Genomic DNA, 12,166 nt, shown 5'->3' on the forward strand with positions numbered 1-12,166 from the left:
GGACCGCCCTTTTACTGCAACACAACATACAGATAATTTTGTATGGTGCAATAAGTGATAGAAGTGCACACACACAAACATTGTTGACCATTTAGGCTTGGAAGAAATATACATTAAAAAATAAATTACATAACATAATATGGAATTATTCTTAATTATTATTTGTATGATAATTAGTATAAATTATATATATGTCGATAGTTGTGCACATTTTCATTATTAATTTACAAAGTATACAGGACGGAACTTTTACTCTGAATGATTCCACAAATCCGTGACCCGGAAGTACTTATTTGTTCTTGCCTTTTTCGATCACAGCGGTCTTGCCAATAACAGAAGTTAGCGTGATTCTGAAAATCCACTGATCGCTGCTCGTGATTAGCTAGTAAGCGAGACACGTATTACACCTCTATAGCTAATTTGTTTAAGATTTTGGCTTTACTAGCTAACATGATTGTCTAGAAGATTTGCGGACGAGTACAGTAGATTATAGCTAGTTACACAACCGGCTTGCCCGGATATCAATATTCATTCAGTCACTGGTAAATTGAGACCTAGCTGGATACACTAATACTATGCTAGTTAGCTACGGTATTTTTAAGGAATTAGCTAAAATTATGCTGGCCAGATTATTCAAGGGAAGTATGTAGAAGCTAAAGTTAGTTGGCTGGCTAAATTTAGTAGCTATGAACAATAACTTTTGTTTGCTGTAAAAGTTAGCTTGCTTGCTAGCCAAACGTAAAGCTAACGTTAGCCAACTAACGATATCTTGCAACTGTTTTTGTCATGTGTTACAGCAAAACAAAGATGTCACAGAAGCGTCGTTCCCAGTCTTGGACAGAGTTGAAACAAGCAGGCAACGAATTCTTTAAAACTGGACAGTATGGGGAGGCTGCTTCTATTTACAGCCAGGCTATCAAAGAAGTGGAGAAGTCAGGTAGGCAGCTAGCTAACAAGTCAGTCACAACAATGTGACCAGGCTACATGGTAGGGGACTACATTCAACGTTGGTTCTGGTGTTATACTTTGTATTTCATGTTATAGAGAAGCTTCTCAGGAACACATAGCACTATTTCATGAGGATAGGATTTACCATTGCTGAAATCTTATTTTCAAGTTACCGGAGAAGGTCAAGAAGGTACTTTGTATTCCATGTTATAGAGAAGCTTCTCAGGAACACATAGCACTATTTCATGAGGATAGGATTTACCATTGCTGAAATCTTATTTTCAAGTTACCGGAAAAGGTCAAGAAGGCAGTGGACAGGTCAAAGTTAATCCCTAGTCAATAATGGCACCAAAATACCTGGATTCTTAAATTCAACAGATTTTGTCCAATCTTTCAAGATAGGTTGGTCATATTGTTATGCCATTTTATGGGCTGATTTAGAACACAGAGGATTCAGATTAAAGTGAAATGTATTAAATTTAAATGTTATATTATGCAAATGAGGCACTTAATATACAAATCACTAAGGATCTATCATGGTCCACACACACAATGGTCATGAAAAGGATAGGACCGGCTCTTCCCCATCAGGAGAATGAAAAGATTTGGTATGGGCCCTCAGATCCTCAAAAAGTTATCCAGCTGTGCCATTGAGAGCTTTTTTTTTAACAATGCAAAACATACAAATGACAACGACCTCACCTTCCCAGACCCACCTGCTCTCACCCCCATCTCAAGATTTCACATCACTCTCCTTCACATGCACCATTTTGTTTCTCAGTCACTGATGCGAGTTCATACAATTCCAAGTCTGGAAGGTAAAAAAAAACACCCTTATTCCGTTTTATTTGCCCATATAAAGTCTTATGACCAGAGTATACTTTCAGTATACTTTTTAAAAGAATATCTTTGTATTACTGAAAATTAATATAAAAACTTTGGGAGCCATGCCATTCTGAAGAGGTTTATTCTACCTGTAAGATTTATGGGAAGATTGTTCCATTTAATTAGATCTGCTTTCATATTTTTGAGTAATGGGATGAAGTTATCTTTATACACTGTGTACAAAACCTTGGAAACACCTTACTAATATTGAGTTGCACCCCCTTTTGCCCTCAGAACAGCCTCAAATCGTCAGGGCATGTGCTCTACAAGTTGTCAAAAGCTTTACATAGGGATGCTGGCCCATGTTCACTCCCAATGCTTCCCACAGTTGTGTCAAGTTGGCTGGATGTCCTTTGCATAGTGGGTCATTCTTGATACACATGGGAAACTGTTGAGCGTGAAAAATCCAGCAGCGTTGCAGTTCTTGATACGCTCAAACCGGTGTGCCTGGAACCTACTACCATACCTTGTCAAAAGTACTTAAATCTTTTGTCTTGCCCATTCATCCTCTGAATGGCACACACACAATCCATGTCTCAAGGTTTAAAAATCCTTCTTTAAACTGTCTCCTCCCCTTCATCTACACTGATTTGAAGTGGATTTAACAAGTGACATCAATAAGGGATCATAGCTTTCACCCAATTCACCTGGTCAGTCTGTCATGGAAAGAGCACTTGTTTAATGGTTTTTACACTCTGCGTATATTTGTTGTTTGTGGTCACTAATAAGCATCCTAAGTATTTGATATTGTTTGTGGTCAACTTAATAGATTGCTGTAGATCATTAGTCTTCCTATTGACATTATTTTGTTTTTCCTCCCGGTGAATTTTATTAGTATTTTGAAAATAATTTTAGCAAGGGGGGCATTGTTTTTCAATATTGGTTACGTATAGCAGGACATAATCTGCAAATGCGTTTAGTTTATATTAATGTTTGCCAATACTGATACTTGTTACGCTTGGGTCCTGTTCTTTCTTTCAATTCTTTCAGCAAGAGATTCAGTTGCCAGTGCAAACAGGAGGGAGAGAGAGAAGACATGCCTTTCTTTTGCCCCTTTCTTAAGCAATTTAATCAGATAATGTGTTATTTGTGTATATTTTTGCATCAGCACATTTATTATTTCAGCTGGAATAGCCATTCCAAAAATATCAAAAATAGCAATTTTTGATTAATCTATACTCTATATACAGTGCATTTGGAAAGATTTCCAGACATTTTGTTAAGTTACAGGCTTATTCTAAAATGTATTAAATAGTTTCCCCCGCTCATCAATCTATACACAAGACCTCATAATGACAAAGCAAAAACAGGTTTTTAGAAATGTTTGCAAATGTATTAAAAATAAACTGATATCACATTTACCTAAGTATTCACACCCTATACTCAGTACTTTGTTGAAGCAGGTTTGTCAGCGATTACAGCCTTGAGTCTTCTTGGGTATGATGCTACAAGCTTGGCACACCTGTATTTGGGGAGTTTATCCCATTCTTCTCTGCAGATCCTCTCAAGCTCTGTGAGGTTGGATGGGGAGTGTCGCGGCACAGCTATTTTTAGGTCTCTCCAGAGATGTTTGATCAGGTTCAAGTCCAGGCTCTGGCTGTGCCACTCAAGGACATTCAGAGACTTGTCCCGAAGCCACTCCTGCATTGTCTTGGCTGTGTGTTTAGGGTCCTTGTCCTGTTGTAAGGGGAACCTTCACCCCAGTCTGAGGTCCTGAGCACTCTGGAGCAGGTTTTCATCAAGGATCTCTCTGTACTTTGCTCCATTCATCTTTCCCACGATCCTGACTAGTCTCCTAGTCCCTGCCACTGGAAAACATCCCCACAGCATGATGCTACCACCACCATGCCTCAAAGTAGAAATGGTGCCAGGCTTCCTCCAGACGTGACGCTTGGCATTGAGGCCAAAGAGTTCAATATTGGTTTCATCAGACCCGAGAATCTTGTTTCTCATGGTCGGAGAGTCCTTTAGGTGCTTTTTGGTGAACCAAGCGGGCTGTCGTGCCTTTTACTGAAGAGTGGCTTCTGTCTGGCCACTCTACCATAATGGCATGATTGGTGGAGTGCTGCAGAGATGGTTGTCCTTCTGGAAGATCCTCCCATCTCCACAGAGGAACTCTGGAGCTCTGTCAGAGGGACCGTTGCGTTCTTGGTCACCTCCCTGACCAAGGCCTCCCCTGATTGCTCAGTTTGGCCGGGCGGCCAGCTCTAGGAAGAGTCTTGGTGGTTACCCTTCTCCAGATCTGTGCCTCATCACAATCCTGACTCGGAGCTCTACTGACAATTCCTTTGACCTCATGGCTTGGTTTTTGCTCTGACATGCGCTGTGGGACCTTATATAGAGACGTGTGTGCCTTTCCAAATCATGTCCAATCAATTGAGTGTACCAGAGTGGCACCTGAGCTCAATTTCGAGTCTTAGCAAAGGCTCTTAATACTTATGTAAATAAGGTATTTCTGTTTTTTATTTGTAATAACTTTGCTAACATTTCTAACAACCTGTTTTTCGCTTTGTCATTATGGAGTATTGTGTGTAGATTGAGGATTTTTTTTTATTTAATCCATTTTAGAATAAGACTAACGTAACAAAATGTGGAAAAAGTCCGTCTGAATACCCATTCATCCATTCATGAAATGGGTTTCCATGGCTGATCAGCCGCACACAAGCCTAAGATCACCCTGCGCAATACCAAGCATCGGCTGGAGTGGTGTAAAGCTCGCCGCCATTGGACTCTGGAGTAGTGGAAACGCATTCTTCGCTTCACAAATCTGGGTTTGGCAGATGCCAGGAGAACGCTACCTGCCCTGAATGCATAGTGCCAACTGTGTTGGAAGAGCAATAATGGTCTGTGGCTGTTTTTCATGGTTTGAGCTAGGCCCCTTAGTTCCAGTGAAGGGGAATCTTAAACGCATACAGTGACATTCTATACGATTCTGTGCTTCCAACTTTGTGGCATGCCCTTTCCTGTTTCAGAATGACAATGCCCTCGTGCACAAAGCAAGGTCCAGACAGAAATGGTTTGTTGAGATCGGTGTGGAATAACTTGACTGGCATGCAAAGCCCTGACCTCAACCTATTGAACACCTTTTGTCACGACTTCAACCGAGGCAGGCTCTCCTTCCCGTTCGGGTGGCGCTCGGCGGTCGTCGTCACCGGCCTACTAGCTGCTACTGACTCTTTTTCCTCCCCCTCCTTATGTGTTTATGGTTATCACCTGGTTTGAGGGAATTAGCAATCAGGGTGGCTTTATTAGTCAGCCAGCCTGWCTGCTTCTTTGTGCGGGATTGTTCGTCTGTTTCTTTGGATTTCGGGAGTGGTTCGTGTGTGTGTACTGGTTTTGTCTTCATGTTGGAAGACAGGTGTTTATTTTGACACCCAGTAGTCCGGTTTGGACATTGTTTGTGTACGAGTTGGGAATTAAACTCAACCTATTGAAGCTCTGCTGTTCCTGCGTCTGATTCCACAAACACCCCGACACCTAGAGCGTTACACCTTTGGGATAAATTGGAACGCTGACTGCGAGCCAGGCCTAATCGCCCAATATCAGTGCCCGGCCTCACTAATGCTCTTGTGGCTGAATGGAAGCAAGTCCACGCAGCAATGTTCCAACATCTAGTGGAAACGGGGAACCAACTCCATATTAATGCCCATGATTTTGGAATGCGATGTTCGATGAGCAGGTGATTAGGCTATTGTGGCTTGTGGAATCCCAGTCCACAATCCCAGTGTGAAGTTGCTGGATATTAGCTGGAACTGGAACACTTTGTCGATCCAGAGCATCCCAAACCTGCTCAATGGGTGACATATCTGATGAGTATGCTGGCCATGGAAGAACTGGGACATTTTCAGCTTCCGGGAATTGTGTACCGATCCTTGCGACATGGGGCCATGCATTATCATGCTGAAACAGGAAGTGATGGCGGCGGATGAATGGCACGACAATGGACATCATGATCTCGTCACGGTGTTTCAGCATTCAAATTGCCATCGATAAAATGCTACGGTGTTCGTTGTCCGTAGTTTATGCCTCCCAATACCATAACCCCACCTCCACCATGGAGCACTCTGTTTGCAACGTTGATATCAGCGAACCGCTCACCCACACGACGCCATACATGCTGTCTGCCATCTGCCCGGTACAGTTGAAACCGGGATTCACCCATGAAAAGCACACTTCTCCAGCGTGCCATTGGCCATCGAAGGTGAGCATTTTCCCACTGAAGTCGGTTACGACGGCGAACTGCAGTAAGGTTAAGACCCTGGTGAGGACGAGGAGCACGCAGATGAGCTTCCCGGAGACGGTTTCTGACAGTTTGTGCAGAAAATCTTCGGTTTTGCAAACCCACAGCTGCCCGCGTGGCTGGTCTCAGATGATATCACATGTGATGAAGCCGGATGTGGAGGTCCTGGGCTGGAGTGGTTTTACGTGGTCTGCGGTTGTGAGGCCGGTTGGACGTACTACCATGGTAGAAATTAACATTCAATTATTTGGCAACAGCTCTGGTGGACATTCCTGCAGTCAGCATGCCAATTTGCACACTTCCTCAACTTGAGACATCTGTGGCATTGTGTTGTGTGACACAACTGCACATTTTAATGGACTTTTATTTTTCCCAGCACAATGTGCACCTGTGTAATGATGATTCTGTTTAATCAGCTTCTTGATATGCCACACCTGTCAGGTGGATGGATTATCTTGGCACGGGAGAAATGCTCACTAACAGGGATGTAAACAAATTTGTGGACGAAATATTAGAGAAACAAGCTTTTTGTGCATATGGAAAATTTCTGCAATCTTTTATTTCAGCTAAAGATTTTTTTTTGTTTAGTGTGTATATAGATTTTTATAGAAGCTTTTAAAATTGTAATTGCATTGTTTCTAATTAACACATTTGTATCTTTATCTTTTAAAATTATATTTAGTTTGGCGTCTATTCTTTGTCCTGTCTACATTTGTAATGGTAAAGGTTTTTATTTACATATTTAATAAGAGCATCTTGACTGGCTGAATCACCGCTTGGTGACTGCAAGGTGCTACAGAGGGTAGTGGGTATAGCCCAGTACATCATTGTGGGCCGAGCTCCCTGCCACCCAGGACCTCTATAACAGGCGGTGTCAGAGGAAGGCCCTAAAAATGGTCAGACTCCAGCCACCCAAGTCATAGACTGTTCTCTTTGCTACTACAAGGCAAGCGATGCACCAAGTCTAGAACCAACAGGACGCTGAACAGCTTCTACCCCGGCCATAAGACTGCTAAATAGTTAATTAAATTGTTAACCAAATAGCTACCCGAACTAACTGCATTGATCCTTTTTGCACCGATTTTTTTGTCTCATCACATACGCTGCTGCTACTGTTCATTATCCGTCACTTTATTCCTAGTTATATTTGCATATCTACCTCAGTTACCTAATACCCCTGCACATTGACTCGGTACCCTAGTATGTGTGTATATATACAAGTTCTTTATTTATTAATTATTTATTACTTTTATTATTACATTTTACTTTTTTATTATTTATCTGCATTGTTGGGAAGCATTTCACTATTAGTCTACACCTGTTGTTTACTAATAAGCATGTGACAAATAACATTTGATTTGAAATTAAGCATTACGGAATACATATTTTAAGCCCAATAATTGAAGGTAACCTAGTCATATTATTAACAAGACTTTATGCAAAGCTGAGAGTTTAACAATTTACGAAATTAGAATAAAACGTTATGTACTATCTTATGCAAATTAGATATTTAATATGCTAATGAATCTGTAAGAAAAGAAAAGAGAACAAATAAAGTCCATTCGTCTTTGTATCTTTCAGTGCATCTAGCCAGTGTATGGATTGGGGGTAGAAACGGTTCAGTGTCCTGTTGGTTCCAGACTTGGTACATCGGTACCGCTTCCTGTGCAGTAGCAGAGAGAACAGTCTATGACTTGGGTGGCTGGAACTAGCCAGCTGCACAGAAAGATAGATGGGACACATGTTCAATTAACTGCTATTTAGCAATGTTTATATCGATTGTAGGGCTGTAGCCACTGATTTCTGGTATTTTTTACTTGAAATAATAAAACCATCAATCACAAAATTCGCAGCTGGCAAAATACAGTCAATGCCTCGCAGTGCTGCCGCTCGCCCAGCTCGTTGCCTCAGCAAACAGGCACTAACACGAACTGCGTCAGACACTCGCACTCCCACAAAACACGTTTCATATCCCACAGCTAACAAGCTAGCGCTCATCATTGAAATGGGAATGGCGACACGTGAATTCGGACCAATCCCCGACGACCTATACATAAACATAGCAACGAAACTCTACTTTGTAACATGATGTTTTTTTCGTGTCTCTGAAAACATAAATGACAGAAGCAAGCGAAGGAAAAACATTTCACTATATATTTCAGACAAAAGACGTCTGATGACAGTGAAACACCCCCTACTTTCCCCTATTGATCTTGCTCTGATGTGTTGAGGAATAGCCATCGCAAATGTAAATACACAGAATTCGTGGGTTTCACAAAAAGGTTCTTAGCATGGGACTTTACATTTGTGCTCATATCGCGTAAATATAATATCGCACAGTATTGGGATTTTTAGACATGGGTAACAACTGCCACATGAACGTTTTCAAGTTATTTATTTTGTATTTTGACGACCACAGATGTGTTTATTGCGTTTCTTTTGGTACAATTCTCGCATAGCGTCCATTGTTTGTCACGTCACCTAACACCATATACATGTGTTTTATATTGTGCGTAATTGAAGTCTTCTAAAACCAGAACAAGCTTTCCATGTTCAGATACATTATTACCACTGTAAATTCATTTGCAGGAAAGAAGAATCCAGAGGATCTTAGTATCCTGTATTCTAACCGTGCAGCCAGTTATCTGAAGGATGGAAATTGTTGGGAGTGTGTGAAGGACTGTACAGTGTAAGTAGCCTACATTATGGACATATGTTTTGTGGTAGGCCATGAAGGCCTATTTCTTCGGCTCTACAGTTGGTTCATACTGCTGCAGTAACACTCCTACCTAAAACATATTGGAATGAAACTGGCCGCGCTTATAAACCCAGGGTCGTTACAATATCAACATAATCTTTTCCCAATATACTGTAGCTCATTACTTTGTCCGGTGTTGCTTAGATTGTCTTTCATTTTCCCAATTTACTGTAACTCATTACTTTGAAACTCATTACTTTGTCCAGTGTTGCTTAGGTTCTGTTCTGTCATTCCTTGTCCATACTACTGCAGAAACACTCATACCTAAAACATATCACAATAATCTTTTTCCAATATACTCAAGTAGCACATTACTTCGTCTGTTGTATAGGTTCTCCGGTTTTCTTTGTCCATACTACTGCAACAACACTGCTACCTAAAAATGTTTTATTTTATAGATCTCTTGACCTAGTTCCGTTTGGCATCAAGCCTCTCCTTCGCCGGGCTGCAGCGTATGAAGCATTGGAGAGATACAGATTAGCCTATGTGGACTACAAGACGGCCTTACAGATCGACTGTAACATACCTGCAGCCCATGATGGTACCAGCAGGTATAACATGTTGCACAAATCCATTTTCACTTACAAAAACCCTTTAAAGTCCTTTAACTTCTGAGAACTTCTGTCATATATAGGGGACATAATCAAGATAGTGGAATGTACAACTTGTTCACCCTCTTTCCTTCTAGAATGACGAAGTGTCTGACAGAGGTGGATGGACTCTCATGGCGAGAGAAGCTCCCACTTATTCCCACTGTTCCGATGGCCGTCAAAGAAAAATTGTCTCTGGCAACAAGCCAACAAACAACGCAACACAATGGCACCAGAGAAAATAAGAAATCTGGTAGGATTCAGTCTCTCAAATATGAGTAGAAACACAAAATGCTGTTAATAATTTGGCTATTACTATTGGATTCTCATCTTTGTACAACCTGGAACAGATGTACAGTCAATAATAAGATGTATCATTTATTTTTTTCAGTCCCAGGAGAGGTTTCCATTAAAAAAGCCCTAACCCTGAAAGAGGAAGGCAATGCGCAGGTGAAAAAAGGAGAGTACAAGAAAGCCATAGAGAAATACACTCAGAGCCTCAAACACAATTCCTCAGAAATCACAACCTACACAAATAGGTGAGACTAATAATGTCTATCTGGTGTGTAGACAAATGCCAACAAACCCTTGGGAGTGGTATTCCCAACTCTGCATTGTTATATAGTTCTGTGAAATGTTATTGCCCAGCTCCTGTTGTACAAGGGATGTGCATAATTCCTATATGGGACTAATTTGTGCCTTTTGTACTAAATAGGGCACTTTGCTACCTCTCTGTGAAGATGTACAAGGAAGCACTGCAAGATTGTGAAGAGGCCCTGCGACTCGACTCCGCTAATATCAAGGCACTGTACAGACGAGCACAGGCACACAAGGAGCTGAAAGTGAGAGCCTTGCTGATGAGCAAAAAATTGTTAGTACATTCTATGGAGTTTTTGCATTTTGTTTGATGTGTTCATTTTGCCTTTCAGGACTACAAAGCTTGCATTGAAGATCTAAACAGCTTGCTGAAAGTTGAGCCAAAGAACGCAGCCGGACAGAATTTACTGCTGGAAGTGCAAAAGAAGAAATGAGCTTGTGATTCGGATGGTTGCCTGTGGATGTGAAGGAGCCTACGCTGACCTGGTGTACATGCCTGAAGTGCCTGTATTCACTCACAGAAGCTGGTTTTCCAATCTATTTCCTGGCCTGTTTAACTTAAATCCACTCAAGATGGAGTATTGCTTTGACTACTACAGAGGAAGCACAGTCAATGCAGTTTATATTTAGCCTTCATATACATCATGCAATCACTGCATGAAACTGAAAATATAGCATTCAACCATTGTTTCACAAGGACTATGCATTTGTATGTATTTCCACTAGCATAAGAGATTTTCACGATCAAATACTGTTGTAGTTGAAGATATAATTCACCCAAATTACAAAATTACATTGGTTTACTTACAGACTTACTCTGTAAGCATTCTATGGACGAGGTAGGACAGCAATTCATGCATTGTTTTTTGTTTACCTGGTCACTATTTCAAATGCTAACTTTTTAGCATTTATGGCACAAATCCAATGCAAGTCAATTGTACCTATATTAGCATTCTCGCACTTAATGTACAAATCATTTTAAGTAACTTATTTGAGTTACACAATCAATATTTAGATACTTTAGGATGATTTGGACATAAAGCATGAAAATTCTAATATAAGCACCTATTTATATTATCTTTAATACATCTATAGGTAAACTATCCCTTTAAGATCGTAGTTATCTTGGGCTTCCGAGTGGCACAGAGGTCTAAGGCACTGCATCTAAGGCACTGTGTGATTGGGAGTCCCATAGGGCGGCGCACAATTGGCCCAGCGTCGTCCGGGTTTGGCCGGTGTAGGCCGTCATTGTAAGTAAGAATTTGTTCTTAACTGACTTGCCTAGTTTAAATAAAGGTTAAATAAAAAAAAATCTTAACATTTTATGGGTATTTTCATTGAGTCGAGGAAAGTAACACTATACCAGAGAAAGAGATAGTTACCGTATTATTGTGAATTTAAGACCATATTGAAACATCATTACCACCTCTATCACCGAACATGCTGACAATTCTATCAGTAATGCATAATCTTTAGATGTCATTTTTTTCGCTAATTAGGATTCAGGAAACAAACGGAACAAATCAAACTCTCATCCTCCCTGATGGGGGCTGAGTTGGATGATACCAGTTGTGAAACTAGTTGTTTTCCATTGTCTAGTTGTTGCTTCAATTACGGAATGTTTGAACATCTTTTTTCCAAATGCACGTATCCTACATGGTCAAAGTATGTGGACACCTGCTCGTCTAACATCTCTTTCCAAAATCATAAGCATTAATATGAATTTGGTCCCCCCTTTGCTTCTATAACAGCCATTCATCTTCTGGGAAGGCTTTCCACTAGATGTTGGAACATTGCTGCAGGGACTTGCTTCCATTCATCCACACAAGCATTAGTGAGGTCGGGTAGTGATGTTGGGCGATTAGGCCTGTCTCACTGTTGGTGTTGCAATCCATTCCAAAGGTGTTCGATGGGGTTGACATCAGTGCTCTGTGTAGGCCAGTCAAGTTCTTCCACACTGATCTTGACAAACCATTTCTGTGTGGACATCGCATTGTACTCAGGGGCATTGTCATACTGAAACAGGAAAGAGCCTTCCCCAAACTGTCACAAAGTTGGAAGCACAGAATTGTCTTGAATGTCATTGTATGCTGTAGCGTTAAGATTCCCCTTCACTGGAATTAAGGGGGCTAGCCCGAACCATGAAAA

General features: G+C 41.0%; 1 protein-coding gene across 2 annotated transcripts; it reads left to right on the plus strand.

Moving 5' to 3' along the window:
• Window positions 1-284: 284 nt before the first annotated feature.
• tomm34 (translocase of outer mitochondrial membrane 34) lies at window positions 285-11,145 on the plus strand. 2 transcript variants are annotated; one of them, XM_023995806.2, is made up of 8 exons: window positions 285-385; window positions 798-937; window positions 8,663-8,762; window positions 9,230-9,382; window positions 9,520-9,674; window positions 9,813-9,960; window positions 10,137-10,263; window positions 10,351-11,145. In XM_023995806.2, the coding sequence occupies exons 2-8, from the start codon at window positions 808-810 to the stop codon at window positions 10,450-10,452; spliced, it is 915 nt and encodes a 304-aa protein (XP_023851574.1). In that variant the 5' UTR covers window positions 285-385; window positions 798-807; the 3' UTR covers window positions 10,453-11,145. The 2 variants fall into 2 exon arrangements, with proteins under 2 accessions (XP_023851574.1, XP_023851576.1); XM_023995808.2 differs by having other exon boundaries at window positions 379-542.
• The last annotated feature ends 1,021 nt before the right edge of the window (window positions 11,146-12,166 follow it).

This window comes from Salvelinus sp. IW2-2015, linkage group LG11 (genome assembly GCF_002910315.2).
Source record: "Salvelinus sp. IW2-2015 linkage group LG11, ASM291031v2, whole genome shotgun sequence".
Lineage (NCBI taxonomy): Eukaryota > Metazoa > Chordata > Actinopteri > Salmoniformes > Salmonidae > Salvelinus > Salvelinus sp. IW2-2015.

Bases quoted from the DNA above. Each gene is read 5' to 3' on its own strand.
- tomm34 (XM_023995806.2), top strand. From the start codon at position 808: ATGTCACAGAAGCGTCGTTCCCAGTCTTGGACAGAGTTGAAACAAGCA. The intron at 8,763-9,229 runs GTAAGTAGCCTA...TTTATTTTATAG, and splicing joins TGTGTGAAGGACTGTACAGT to ATCTCTTGACCTAGTTCCGT. The intron at 9,675-9,812 runs GTAGGATTCAGT...TATTTTTTTCAG, and splicing joins CAGAGAAAATAAGAAATCTG to TCCCAGGAGAGGTTTCCATT.